Raw genomic sequence first — 15,106 nt, forward strand, 5'->3', positions numbered from 1 at the left:
ACATACTAAATGATACATTTCACCTCCTCATCGCTTGCAGACTGTTGACATTCGACAAATATTTGACAAATTCCCGGAGAAATCCGGCGGTCTCAAAGATCTCTACGAAAAGGGTCCACAGAATGCGTTCTACCTTGTCAAATGTTGGGCGGATCTCAACACGGACGTAACGACTGGCAACGAATCGGGTGATTTCTATGGCGTCACAAGCCAGTAAGTGCACTTGACTTGACTAGATTCCAATTCGAATTGGTCATTGATTAATCTATCTATCTATCTCTATTCCTATTTTTAGATATGAAAGCAATGAGAACATTGAGCTTGTGTGTTCGACAATCGTTTGCTCCTTTGGCAAACAAGTTGTGGAAAAGGTGGAGAAGGAGTATTCACATCTGGAGAATAATCGCTACGTGTATCGCATTCAGCGCTCGCCAATGTGCGAGTACATGATCAATTTCATACAGAAGCTGAAGAATTTACCTGAACGCTATATGATGAACAGTGTGCTCGAGAATTTTACAATATTACAAGTGAGTGTTGCGAATTGGAGTTGCGAGTTGGAGTAATAATAATAATATTGATAATTGCCAAAAAGTCTCACTTAAATGCATTGCATTTCAGATAATTGCAAATAATTTAACTTCAATACAATGCTCATTTCTGATAGTTGCATAGATTTCCACTTAAATGCATTTTCGAATTTCGAATAGTAGCAAAGAATTTCAATGCAATGCATTCCATTTCCCATAGTTGCGAAGTATTTCACTTAAATGCATTCCATTTCAGAAAAATTTGTATTTAAATGTACATTTTGGATAGTTGCAAATATGTTTACTTAAATGCATCTCACAATCACATTGCGGATAGTTGCAAAGTATTTCACTTAAATGCATTCCATTTTAGAGAGTTGGAAAGCTTTGTATTTAAGTGCTTATTTTGGATAGTTGCAAATATGCTTACTTAAATGCGTATCACATTGCGGATACTTGCAAAGAATTTCAATTAAATTCATTGCACATTTCGCATAGTTGCAAAGTTTTTCACTTAAATGCATTTTATTTCGGATAGTTGCAATGTTTATTACTTAAATGCATTCCATTTCGGATAGTTGCATAGTGTTTCACCTAAATGCATTCCTTTTCGGATAGTTGCATAGTGTTTCACTTAAATGCATTCCTTTTCGGATAGTTGCATAGTGTTTCACTTAAATGCATTCCACTTCGGATAGTTGCAAAGTTTTCCACTTAAATACAATGCAAATTTCAGATAGTTACGAACAATTTCACTTAAATGCATTGCAAATTTCGGATAGTTGCAAATAAAGTTGAATTTAAACGAATTTCGAATGTGTAATTATCAATATTATCGCTTAATTGTATATATTAAGCATCCGTTGCTAACTCTCTCTCTTTTCTTTTCTTATCTGTGTGCCATCTCGCTCGGATTAGGTAATGAGAGCGCGTGAAACGGAAGAGACACTGCTATGCATAGCGTATGTGTTTGAAGTGGCGGCGCAGAACACGGGAACCACGCACCACATCTATCGCCTTATAAAGGAATAGCATGAGCTGCACGAAGCAGCGTCCACTCTGTCCGCGAACCCCACCAATGCACAAATCAGCGAATACAGCAACAGCAACAACAACAACAATACGAGTAGAAGCCACAACAACAGTAGCAGCAACAACACCAGTACCAACAACAACAACAACAACAGCAGTAGCAACAGCAATAACAACAGTAGCAGCAACACCAGCAGTAGCAACAACAATAACAATGCCATCAAGAGCAACAACAACAACAACAACAGCAGCAGCAACATCATCAGCACAAATGTAACAACAACAACAGGAGCAACAACAGGAACAGGCGCAGAGGAAGCACACAGCACGACAACGCTGCAAGGCGGCAGCCAGGAAACGGTTTCGACGATCATTAAGCAATCGCCAACATCGCCGCAGCAACAACAACAGCAGCAGCAGCGGTTGAGTGGAATTGCAGGTCTGCAAGTGGATGAAGTGCTCTATGCGCAGGTGCAGCCTGAGAACAACTACCAGCTGCAACAACAACAGCAACAGCAGCAGCAACAACAACAATTGCAACAACAGTCGCGTCTAAGCACACACTTATTGCTGCAGCAGCAGCAGCAACAACAGCAGCAGCAGCAGGCCACACAGCGGCAACATCAACAGCAGCAACATCAACAGCAACAACAGCAACTTGTTACTTACCAGGACCGTCCACCGCCGCCGCCCTACAACGTGTGCAGCAAACAGCCACCGCCACACCATCAGCAACAGTTCGATGAGGAGCAACAACATCAGCAACATCAACAGCAGCAGCAGCAACAATTGAATACCTATGAACAGTTTTTGAAACTGTCGGCACAGGAATACACGCAATTGAATGCAGCTGCCGAGAGTGCGGCGCTCAACTTGAGCAGCATTGGCGTTGGCAAATCTGTCGAGGAAGATGGCACCGTCGAATCATCGTCAACAGCAACAACAGCAACAACAACTCACGAGCTGCGCATGCTGCGGCAGGCGAATGTGGCTGCTGCCATGGCTGTGGTTGCTAATGTGGCTGCCAATGCGAATGTTGAGCCCGTCAATGACACCGATTGCGAGCCGTAGGAGGAGGAGGAGGCTTATTATTGTAACATATATAAGAATAATGATTGATTGATTGATTGATTGTAGTGTGAGCATATAGTAGGAAAAGGTCAGCAACACACACACACACACACACACTAAATGCAGCACGCAAGTCTTGATTTATTTATGATGATGGAACGAAAGAAAGCCTGTACCTTGAATTTAATATGTTTGTCGAAATTCAATTGAATGTTGCCTTTAAGACGAGACTACTACACGAGACAATCCTTTCTCCAGCTGAAAAAAAACAAAAACAAACAAACAAAAAAATATCTATTGTATTTGTATTTTTGTTCTGTGTTGTTGCTGAGGCTCTTTTGTTGTTTTTGCTTTTTATATCATTAATTATTTTTTTTTGATTTTTTTGATTGGTTTAGTTTGTTGGTCATCATTGAAACGAACGTAAAATTCTGCATACATATTTACATACATGAAAAAAATACATTTAAATGATCTCAAAGTTACTTAAAACATATTTTTTGTGTGTAATTTGTATTTGTATTTTTTTGTTTTGTTTTTTCTCCCCCCCCCCCCTCCTCCCCCCCTTTTACTTAATTACATATTTTATTTGCTATTTTCGAGAGAATGTAAAACGAAGCCGTTGTCGTGCGCTGATTTCTTTTGCAATTTTTATCAGAAAATTGAAACCTAATTTTAAACTGCAATTTAAAATATAAAATATTGTACAACACACAAAAACAAAAAAAACACCAACAACAACAAACAAATGAAAAAAACATGCATATTTTTTTTTTGATTTTTTTTTTTTTTTTTTTTTTGTTCATAGCTATTAGAGAAGTATGAGAAAATAATATGTATAGTAATATTACATTAGTTTTATGTTTAATTAATTGTAAAAGCGCGCCAAGTTGTTTAAGCCCCACACAAACACATAAACACACACACACACACACACATTGAATATTGATGAATTGACAGCTGGACAGACACAGGTTAGGTTTTTGGATAGAATTAGTTGAGCTGGAGTTGGAGTTGGAGTTGAAGCTGCAACTGAGAGTGTGCATTGCCTTTGGAAGAGGATGAAGAAGAAGAAGAGTACTAATTATACCGACATGCAATACTATATAGAATATAGTATATATAGTAATGCATATGCACAACACAGAAAGAATCAAACTCGAAATTGCAAAACACTTTTCTCTCAAGTGACTGTTAAACAACAAATGAAAGAAGATGAAAACACACACACACACAACAAATATAAGAAACAAAAACAAATCAATAGCATGCATAAAATGAAAATGAATTGTGCGTGTGGTAACCACGATGTTATTTCTCTATTTCTTACTTATGATGTATGTAACTATAGTATAAACGTATATGTATATGTAAAACAATTCATTTAAGCATGAATCGAACGATCCACCGTTATATAAATGATTAACTATTGATTTAAATGCATTATCTTATACGCAAATCTATACGAAAAACAAAAACACAACAAAAACAAAAAAAAAATCAAAAATCAAAAAAAAAAAAATCACAAAAAACCAAGAACAAATTCATTGTCTCAAGTGCTCTCGCAAATCCAGCGATATTTTGCAGGCGATATTCATCGACATCGACCCCAAAAGCAAACACCCCAGCGGGAACTCACGCTCGCTCCGAAAGAAAATTCCAAAGGCTGCTGGGATACGCAACTGTATCGTGATCGAAATGCCATACAACAAAAACAACAACAACAATATACAATTTTAAAATCCTCATCAAAATCCGTGCTATTTTGCTGTGCTCCTTCAATGGGATATTTGATCGGGTGATGATGATCTTCTGGCAGTTTGCTTTTGGGGGGAATGGGGTGAATACAAAGGATTGCGACAGCATACTTGACGAATTACACCGATAATTACAAAGCATTACAAGTAAAGAAAAAAAACCGAAAAACAAAAACAATCTTAAAAATAAAAAGAAAGAGAAAAAATATAAAAAGTTAAGAGAAAAATAAACTAATACTAAATTAAAGTAAAACAAATGTATTGTAAATGTAAAATAGCATCGTTTTCGTATGTATATCTAGCTACTAAGGCTAAACTATAAACAAAAAAACCTACAACTAAAAACTAAACTATAACTAAAGGTAAAGAAAGTATAATACATATTTATAAATGTAAAGTATTTCGTTGTTGTACGATTAAAACAAATACGCATTTTTTTTGTTAGTAATTAAACGAAATTCAAACTGCATGCAAAAATCAAACGAAATGAATTCACATGCAGAGCGAGAAAGAGAGATAGATAGAGCGATAGAGATGGAGCATAAGATAGTGTGTGAGAGAGAGAGAGAGCGAGAGATATGAAGAGAGAAGGAAAATTTGTACATTTATCGCATAAACAATAATTGAAAAACAAATACAATAGTAAGAAAAATATTGAAGAAGAACTTTGATCATACAAATATTAGTATAAATGACACACACACACACACACACCAATACACACACATACTTGAAAAGGGGTAAAATGTAACAATAATACATAATAAATCGAAAGAATGAGAAAAATACTATTTTAAACAATTTTTAATCACGCAACAGTTACAATTACAAATTACAAAAATAAAAGAACATGAAATGTAACTGCATAAAGTAAAAAAAAAACGTAAAATCGTAAATACGAAAATGAAATGAAATAAAATAGTGCCTAACAGAAGCAAAGTATTACAAGCCAAGGGGGCGTGCCGTCGAAGTGCCGCCCACTTGTTTCAATCACGAATTGTGCGATTTATTTCCAAGTCAAATCCAAGTTAATAATACAAAAACACACACAGAGGGAGAGAGAGAGAGAGAGAGAGAGAGAAATATAGTAATACTACAGGTGGTTGTGTTTCAGTTCGATTGGTTTCCAAAAATGCTAAATCTCACACACACACACACACACACATTATTTAAGAAGAAGAATCTAAACAGCATCCATACAGTATGAGTAGCTAACACTCAAATTAGTGTCCACATTTAAGAACTTAGTTTAAAGCATATTTGTTGTATATTATGCCCCGCCCCCCACCCCCCCGTCCACCTTCACCGCCAGCCAACAACATCAACAAGAAGAACCAATCAATCCCTATCACAAAGCAAACGGAGCGCTACTTAGTTTAAAAGAAAATTCGAAATTCTTCGATTATATTTTATTAAAATGCAATTTTAATTTGTTCAAAGTTCACCTTCCAATATGCAATAACAATTTGTTGTAAGCAAAAATCTATGTACACATAGAGTTACTAAATATATGTGCAAAAGCAGGACATGTGTAATGTTTTTAATAGTCCTTCCTCCTCCCTTCCACTCTTCCACCTGCCTTTCTACTCCAGCATATCAACTTTTTGCCATCTCCTTACCTTATCTTTTAATCCTGTCCCCCCCGCATCCTTTATTTTAAGTTATGTTTTTTTTTTTTTGGATTTCGCTAAATAGAAAATATAATTTTGTTCGTGTGAAGTACATTGTAATTTATGCAGACACTCTACTACATAATAAGCAAGATTGAATTACGATCATCATCATCATCATCATCGATCATCGATCATCAAGATCATCAGCAAACATCATCATCAACAAATTCAGAAAACACACATCAACAGCAGCAAATAATAGTGCTTAAATCAATTATTAATAAATTTATAAATAGATATACAGATAACTGATAAACAAAAAAAAAAGAAACAACTGAAAACAATAACAAATCAAGGATGAACAGTGAATATGTAAAACAATAAAATTGCAGTTACTTATATTTACATAAATGATTGCAATCTATGAAAAATACAAGAAAACAAAAAAAAATATATATATAGTATATACTATATACAATATATACAAATGTATATGTATATGTATTTTGTTTTATATTTATCGTTCAACAAAATGCAAGGAAGCGAACGAGATGGGGAGAAAGTAACATGTGAAATTTACGTAAGGAAAAAATGTGTCATTTTAATTTTTACACTGAAATGCATTAATAAAAATTTTAATATATTAAAAAAAAATCAACGTGTGTTGTGTTTTCTTATGAATACAATTTGGAAAACGACGCGAGACATGATTATAAATATTTTCTATTGTTGTGTATTTGGTCAACTGAAAATAAAACTAGAATAGTATACATCAAGTCATTAAAAGTACATAAACATAATAAAATTGGCTATACAAAAAATAAACAAATTTCCACAGTATTAATCTTGAATAAATAATATCTCATCGAAAGCAGCAATTAAATCGCTGTATACATCAAATATGAATGCATTTGATAAACGTTTCCCAATGCGTGAACTTTTATACATGAAACATCTATGCATTAGATTCACGTTTTCTATAATCCTAGCATTTTTTGTACCTCTCCACACTTCACAAAGTATGTTCCACATATAAATGTTTAGCGCAATTAAATCAAAATTAAAATCATTAATCTAAAATTTAGGATTCCTGCAGCGAAATCAGACAACTCGCTTTTTATATATTGCCACGAACTATTGTTTATTATTACATATACACACACACACAAACACACACAGATAATTTGCATTAAACGGAAACGCCAGCAACTGAGTAAATAATTCACTGTTGGGCATTATACAATATATAGAAATCCCATGACTGCTTTTAAATTTCGTTTCTACTCGCGTTCTTTTTTTGTTTTTTTAAACGTTATCTGCTTTGTTTTGTGTTTACTTTTTTTGGGCGTTTTTTGTTTTTTCATTTATGATTTAATAAATTTATACAATACATGTTTTTCGATAATATGTTAAATTTGATTTGCGTTCATCAAAGCACAAGGCGAAAGGATTGTGTATATGTAAATAATGAATTATATAGACAGTAATTGTATTCACGATCTCATAATTGGTTGTTGCTTGGTTGTGTTTAAAACACGAATCCTTTCTCCGTTGCTGCCGCCAATTGTGTGTAGCACGCAAAAAACATTTAAAATGTACAATTTGTTGTTGTTAAAAATATCCGAAAGATACAAATGAAATAAAATTTACAGACAGCAAAAACGTGAAATCACCACAAGGAGAGTGAAACTGCTGGAATTTTGTGGGGTAAGGATAAGGGACGACGAGCATGCTTCTGTTCTGCATATTTAGCATTGACTTCTGATTGACTTTATTGCAATTTATCTCTGCTCTTTTTCCTATATTCGCAGTAGTTGTTGTTGTTGCCGTTGTTGTTGTTGTTGTTGTTACTGTTACTTCGAATCCTTCTCGTGTCTTTTGGGGTATTGTATCCATTGTGCTGGGAACAGGTTGCTAGGCAAATAGCAGCCAACAGATGCAGATAAAGGCGAGATATAGAAATAGTCTGGACAGTGTCTGCTCATCCTCGTATTGTGTGGTGCCACGATTTGCAGCTGAAAATACAAAGTGTAAGTCTCTCTCAATTTGAATGGGAATCCAACGGATAACTTACGTGCCGGACGTGGTTCGCCCAAGTTAAGCGTTGATGTAAAGAAGCCGAAAGGAAAAGCGCCAATGCCAAATGAAATCTGGAAGCCATCGCCAAAGCCAAATCCTCGGAAGCCTGGTGCTGGCTCTGGTTCTGTTCGCTGTCCGGCTGGACGTGGCGGCACCTTATTGCTGTTGATTTGTTTGAAATCAATATAAGTAATAGCTGACTTTGAAATGTGCATATTTCTTGAAGTTTAAAGTTACCGTGGATCCTCCTGGCGGGTGCTATTGCGACCATAGAGCGGTATAACTTTGTCCTTGTCGACGGCTGCCTTGCAGACGGGACAGAGTTTGCGATTGGGTCGCGTTAACAGCCACTGATGCAAACAGGGCCAACAGAATAGATGGCCACACATGCTGACCACCGCATCCTTGGCTGTGTCCAAGCAAATATTGCACTCGTATAAAGATTCATCCTGCTCCTTGTCTTTATCGTTCTCATTGCTCGCTCCACTTGCAGTGGATGTTGCTGTAGCTGTCGCTGTTGTTGGTGTCGTCGTTGGCGTGGATGTCGCTGTCAACGAGGGTGTCGCTCCAGATCCGCCAGTCTCATGCGCTGCTAATGCGCTGCCGGTGAAGGAATACGATGTTGCACGTTGGCGCAGTTCCGATGTGCTTTCAGTTTTATCCCTGGCCCAGCCAATATTGTCGGTATCGACGGTGTTGTTGCTGTTGCTGTTACTGTTGCTGTTGCTGTTGTTGACATCGCCCAAAGCTGTCGCTGACGATGATGTGGTGGGCAGTTCTGGTGCCGAAGCTGGCGCTGTCGCTGTTGCTCCATCCATGCTGCACGTTGCTTCAAATGTGTTTGGACAATGATTCCCGCTTGGCTGGATTGTGATTGGATGCGTGCTCTAAAAATAGTGAAACAAATGTGGTCATTAGCTGCAGGTGCAATTAAAGCAAAGGCACAAAAAGAAACCAAAACAGATATTCTATATGTGTGTGTGTGTGTGTGTGTACATATGGCTGTGAACCTACAACTGTGATGGCTAATTGGTATTGTGTCGCGGGGGGACGTTGGGGTGAAAGCCTACAAATACTCGGTCGACCCGAGCCACCAATCAATAGTGGACACGTTTCCCACCTAAGCGGTCAATGGACGAACCAAAGTGTCTCTCAGCCTCCGATTGCCGATGCATGTGTACTATATGTGATAAGGGGTGAGAGGGGGTAAGTCGCCTTGAGAATATTCGACAACGGTTTAGAAGTTTAGAATTTTTGCCTAAAACAATTTGACCTTTGAATAATCCCACGAACGCAATGCCAACTAAACTTATCTATGTAAATATTGTACATATACAAAAATATATATTATCTTTTTTTAAGTGTTTAACCTTGAAGTTCCATTTAATAGATTATGTTTAAAATATTAATAAAGTAACAAATTGTTGAGCAACTATCTCAAGGTAACAAACCGATTACTAAAGATTAATTACTTATCTTCCTATATGTGTACAAAATAAGTTACAATATTATAAATAACTAACAACACAGTAACTGATAAATCAACATATATGCAATGCAAAAAAAAAAAAACGATCAAGTTAGCTTAACAATTCACATTTCTGTCTTAACGATAGCCGAAAAACTTTAGCTCAGGAATTGTTCAAATTCTTGGTTCATTGGGTAAAGCAGCACATACACACACGCACACCCACACACACGCACACACTGTCACATTAGATCATGTGGTGTGCGTGTAGCTACGCACGTTTATCGTTTATCGTCGTCGCCAGTCGTAATCAACGGCAATTGTGGGATACTTAAGTTTAATTCGTGTGTAAACAACATACACATGTATGTGTGTGTGCTTGCAAATGTAGAAACAGTGTGCACGTATTGCATAAAGAAAGGTTACACAGGTACAAATGCAATTTGCCTCACAACGAGAACTTTCAATAGAAGAGCAAGCAAATTATTCATACGCAACCTTCGCAATACAAATAGCGTATTATTTAGTCAATAGTCACCGATTAGCAGAACCAAACCACATCATGACAAAGCTCAATTTTGGGGTCTAAAGTTTAAAATGGAATTAACATATTAACACCGCTTATTGCATCACTAAACTACATACAAAGTATATGTGTGTATATTGTCATTATGCTTGTGTATCTTTTAAGTCTGGTTCAAATGGATGATCGTTTTGTAAAGAGAATAACAAGCGTGAAACGCGTGATAATTTTTTTAAGGTAACATCGACGACATCTGCCCCTTAGAAGTCACCATTAGTTCCGGATATCAGTAGTATTGCGTACCTGGGAGTACCTTTTACCGCTTAGCTAACACTAATCATAGTTGTTTTTCTACACATACTCTATGTGGATGTACAAACGTATGTAAGTATTTGCGTGTGTGTGTGAGGCAGAGCCATCGGGCGAGCTTTTAGCTTCAGCCTTTGTATGTATGCATACGTGTGTATACTTTGCATCTGATAAACATATGTATACACGTACGATTCTATATTTGTATATAAGTACGTATGTGTGTACATAAACATACAAGTGGTACATGTATGTGCATACAAATATTACGATAACCTATCACATGCATATGCTATACGTATGCAGCTTACACTTGTGTGCGCACAATAAATACACACACAATTGCATATCCTTAATGTTATTGTTGTTTTTTTCGATTGTTTTGGTCGAAACGTAACGGCAATCAATTTATACGTGTATACAAATATTTTTGGCACTCACACACTCACATAAACTCTGCTTTCGCTAACTGGCGTCACATGAGATGTTTGTTGTTTGTGAAAACTTTTTTTGTTTTTTTTTTGCACTAACTACAACTTGAAATATGCGTGTTTATATTGTTTTCCTCCTCCCAAGGCGAATCTGGTTGGGGCCTGGCCTGAATGTATGTATGTATGTGTACATATACAACGTAGATTCCATACAAATTTGTACATATTCATATGTAGATACGTACCTTCTAATAACGTATCATATGCACACGTCAGTTAATTTATATGCTCCACAAACGTTCACAAAATTGTCACTAATTCTAATATTTGTAATTTATATTTAATGTAACTTGCAACAATTTACAATTGTAACAAATAAAAAAAAATTGAAGTGTCCGAATCTTAACGATGATGTGACCGTTACTTGAATTTCCAAATACACCATTTTCCATCGTGAAAATATACAAAATACTCATTCTGTAGAAAACAGCTTGGTAACACTGTTTTATTGTGTGCGAATAGGCGCGATTTTTAAATAGCTTTTTCTTTTGTTGCCGATCATAAAAAAAGTTTTATAATTCTTAACTCAATTTGCTAACAATAAATTAATTTCGATAATAGAGAATTTAATGTTTATGATATATCATAATATATCAAAAATATGTATAATAGGCACACACTGGTCATGTTTTTTTCAAAATGACCAAGAAGCAGTGTAGTTTATGCGGCGCCAGGGCTACCGACTACTGCTTGCTGATTTATATTTCGATTTATTTGTCGATCCTAGTGCTATGTAATGATGAGAACGGCAAAAAATAAAATCATAGGGCGTGTTTAGTTTAGATTGGATGATGTAATTAAATCCACTTATTTATGATCTAGATGGGGAAATATATTCCAATGTTGCAAAGTAGATAAGCGGTCTGCTACAATACTCGGCATCGATAGGCAAATGGTTTTTGAAAAGCTTTGTGAAATCGATAGATTGGCTATTATAAATTCGAAATGATTGCTCTGAAAATATGTAAATATTTAAACAAAATACAAAGAAAATGCAAATAGTATATAGTAAACATGATACAAATTGTATTTAATATGCAACTACAAAAATATAAAAAAGCCCGTACCACATAATAATTACGACTCGATTGTTTGTTGTGCGGGATTGCCTTAATTACTATCGATAAACAATAAACTGTTCTTAAAAGGCACCAGCGAGGATCACTTGGAGTGCCATGTAAGCTGTAGCTCCCAACGCCACAAAGAAGGAGAGAGCGCGAGCTGGCTGCGGAACAACAACAACGGCATACACCAGAGTGTGAGCAATGCGGGAAATGCCAACGGCACGGAACAGATTGATGGCGATGAATGCACTGGGATTGGTCAGCGTGTAGAGCAGGCCGACGATGAAGAAGGGCAAGATGTTCTCGAGATCGTTGCGATGCGCACGGCGCACACGCTCCACATTGGGATCATCAAATTTCACCTTCAACTTGGGCGACATCAGATCCTCGGGATTAGCGAAGGTCTACAACAGAAAAAAAAACGAAACGCATGTTAATAAAATCATTATCAGATTACGGAGCGCTTTCACTATGCTCGGACTTTGACCCCTCTCCTCACCCCTTACCTTGGTCTTGAAGCGTTGCACAGCTGTGAGCATTGACATTGCCAGCATTTTAAGCACCAAAACACCTGCCCAGAACGTATAGCTCTTGAACACGGGATTCGTTAGGCTCAATAATTCTAGCACCATGTTTGTTGTTTGTTGTTTTAGTTTTATTGATTTCTATTAAAACAACTGCCGTTGCCCGTAGCCCACTTTCAACTGACGTGAGCGCGACGAAAGTTCTTATTATATACTAACTACATGCATACATATGTATTAATCTGCCGGTTTTCGTCGCTCTCTCTCTCTCTCTCTTGCTGACCGCTCTTGTTCTCTCTCTGGGGGCTCTCTCACTGATAACAACACACATAGGGGACACTTGAGCATGTGTGTGTGTGTGTGTGAGTGTGAGATTGCTTGGAGTCGCTTAGATGTGTGCGTATGTTTATTTGAAAAAAGCGCTTAGTCACTCTGACAAGAGCAAACGAAACTTACCAAAGTTATAAATCGCCAGAGGCCAGTCAATAAGCTCATCCCAAACATTTTGAGCACCAACACTGCACTCCAGCCCATAAAGCAACGGAACACCTCGTTGTTGAGAGAGATTAGCTCGATTTGCAGTGGCATTTTAGTGCAGTCTACGCCTTCAGGTGCATCCAACGACTGTCTGGCGATCTCAGGTCGCGTTGTTTATGTAGCTAAACTGGGATTATTCATTTATTTACAATAGCAGGTCTCTAATAATCGGAATTAAATCAATTTACAAATCTCATATAAATAATATACATACATATATAGACTTAGTAACGACATCCAGCTGCAATTTACTTGAATTCATTTCTAAGTGAAACCGGGTTCAAAGGTTAATAATACCCGTTAGCCAAATGGTTAGAGGGATATTATTCTTGTTGATATTAATACTTATTAAAAATATAAATATGTAATTATATTAAAGTTAGACAATGATCATAATTTCTCCTTTTAAAAATACTTTTTATACCCGCTACCCATAGGGTAGAAGGGTATTATAACTTTGTGCCGGCAGGAAATGTATGTAACAGGTAGAAGGAGGCCTCTCCGACCCTATAAAGTATATATATTCTTGATCAGCGTCAACAGCCGAGACGATATAGCCATGTCCGTCTGTCCGTCTGTGTGTCTGTCCGTCTGTCCGTCCGTCCGTATGAACACCTAGATCTCAGAGACTATAAGAGATAGAGCTATAATTATTTTTCGACAGCATTTGTTATGTTTGCACGCAGATCAAGTTTGTTTCAAATTTTTGCCACGCCCACTTCCGCCCCCGCAAATCAAAAAAATCAAATAAGAAGCGTAATTTTAAAGCTAGAGTTACGAATTTTGGTATATACAGTAATAACTATAGTAGTTATGATCCCTGAAAATTTGGTTGCGATCAGAAAAAAATTGTGGAAGTAATTAAAGAAATACTTTTGTATGGGCAAAAACGCCTACTTACTAGGGGTCTGAGTTGCTTTGGCCGGCAATCTGGTATATTGTGCCGTCTATGGTATATTTTGAATGGTGTGCTATATCGATATACCACATATACCATTTGGTATATTTTTAGCATTTTTGCAGTATATTTGGTATATTTTGAGAATAATACCGCAAAATATATTGCTTTTATTCAAAATGGGTAGCGGGTATCTCACAGTCGAGCTTTCTTACTTGTTTTTATTATGATTATAAAATCAGCGTCTGAAACTGAGAATATCTAAGGGACTGATAATACCCTGAAGCTCACTAAACGAATCAGAATTGTTTTGAAATATCGCTTAAATAATTAAATAAAAAGTACAGGTATATAACAGTCGAGTTATCTGAAATTTTGAATATATTTTTTAAAAGATAACCTGTCGTATACTTATCGTATAAATGTTGTCAAGCTCGTTAGCAGCTAAAGAAAAATAAAGTAATATTCTAAGTTCATATCAAAGGTGCTAACACACAATTACGTAGCATAATATGACTATAAAATATCAATTAGCATGTAAACAAATAGAAACTCTTATTCCATTTAAATGTGCTCGACTATTAGATACTTTAATCAAAAATACAGGTTTTATCTACATCGATGATAGATTAATTAATGTGATTCAACACGTTGCAAGCACGCTATATTAGTGATTAGATAAACTGATCTTTTAATACTTACTTAAACAAAATGGCAGTTAATTAAATCGAACGTCTAGGGATTGACGTTTTTGATATAGGGTATTAGAAAGCATATCACAAAAGTCGTGATCTACCTTTGTGGCGTGCTGTCAGCTATTAAATGAAAATACAAAAGCTAAACAATTGCTGTAATTACCATAAATTGAAAACAAAAAGCGAATAATTTTCGAATTAGTTCAGAGCCTCGATTGTGAATATAGAAAAACGTTCAGCGCTCGCATTTTGCAATTGCAAGACTTAGGATTGAGCGCAAAGTGGAATCTGAAGACCCAGTTTCTTCAGCTTAAACCGATCTAAACAAATAGGTAGGGTATTAAGTGTAATATAATATTATGTATTTGATATAGTGTAGAAAACGTGATGACGATGAACAATAATTATAATTCTTTATTTGGGAATCTCATATACATCAATTTATTTTTACATTTACAAATATTAACCATAATATGGTTTGTGTCTTTGCTAAGCACTGGTTGAAGTACATGCTA

The 15,106-nt window shown here is 36.3% G+C and overlaps 4 protein-coding genes across 13 annotated transcripts in view; 2 read left to right on the plus strand and 2 right to left on the minus strand.

The window, feature by feature from the left end:
* Window positions 1–1,582, plus strand: part of LOC117563487 (protein scalloped) — a 74,522-nt gene extending 72,940 nt beyond the window's left edge. For all 8 annotated transcript variants that reach the window (XM_052002815.1, XM_034241893.2, XM_052002805.1 and 5 more), the window contains 3 exons: window positions 41–213; window positions 296–530; window positions 1,449–1,582. In XM_052002815.1, coding sequence (XP_051858775.1) covers window positions 41–213; window positions 296–530; window positions 1,449–1,562 — 522 coding nt within the window. In that variant the 3' untranslated portion in view covers window positions 1,563–1,582. The remainder of the gene's footprint in view (window positions 1–40; window positions 214–295; window positions 531–1,448) is intronic.
* Window positions 1,564–2,633, plus strand: LOC127565483 (UPF0746 protein DDB_G0281095-like). Its single transcript, XM_052004150.1, has 3 exons — window positions 1,564–1,591; window positions 1,870–2,033; window positions 2,139–2,633. Exons 1-3 carry the CDS (start codon window positions 1,564–1,566, stop codon window positions 2,631–2,633), a joined length of 687 nt encoding a protein of 228 aa, XP_051860110.1.
* A 4,758-nt stretch (window positions 2,634–7,391) lies between these two features.
* On the minus strand, window positions 7,392–11,232 carry LOC117571219 (E3 ubiquitin-protein ligase RNF185). 2 transcript variants are annotated; one of them, XM_034253271.2, is made up of 4 exons: window positions 11,059–11,232; window positions 8,320–8,969; window positions 8,078–8,244; window positions 7,392–8,018 (listed from the first exon to the last, which is right to left on the minus strand). In XM_034253271.2, the coding sequence occupies exons 2-4, from the start codon at window positions 8,898–8,900 to the stop codon at window positions 7,918–7,920; spliced, it is 849 nt and encodes a 282-aa protein (XP_034109162.1). In that variant the 5' UTR covers window positions 8,901–8,969; window positions 11,059–11,232; the 3' UTR covers window positions 7,392–7,917. The 2 variants fall into 2 exon arrangements, with proteins under 2 accessions (XP_034109162.1, XP_034109168.1); XM_034253277.2 differs by lacking the exon at window positions 11,059–11,232 and adding an exon at window positions 9,203–9,355.
* Window positions 11,233–11,877: 645 nt separating this feature from the next.
* On the minus strand, window positions 11,878–13,088 carry LOC117577736 (microsomal glutathione S-transferase 1). Of its 2 annotated transcripts, none has more exons than XM_034262643.2 (2): window positions 12,918–13,088; window positions 11,878–12,341 (listed from the first exon to the last, which is right to left on the minus strand). In XM_034262643.2, exons 1-2 carry the CDS (start codon window positions 13,047–13,049, stop codon window positions 12,015–12,017), a joined length of 459 nt encoding a protein of 152 aa, XP_034118534.1. In that variant the 5' UTR covers window positions 13,050–13,088; the 3' UTR covers window positions 11,878–12,014. The 2 variants fall into 2 exon arrangements, with proteins under 2 accessions (XP_034118534.1, XP_034118535.1); XM_034262644.2 differs by lacking the exon at window positions 12,918–13,088 and adding an exon at window positions 12,444–12,646.
* Window positions 13,089–15,106: the final 2,018 nt, after the last annotated feature.

Source organism: Drosophila albomicans, chromosome X (genome assembly GCF_009650485.2).
Source record: "Drosophila albomicans strain 15112-1751.03 chromosome X, ASM965048v2, whole genome shotgun sequence".
NCBI classification, from domain to species: Eukaryota; Metazoa; Arthropoda; class Insecta; order Diptera; family Drosophilidae; genus Drosophila; species Drosophila albomicans.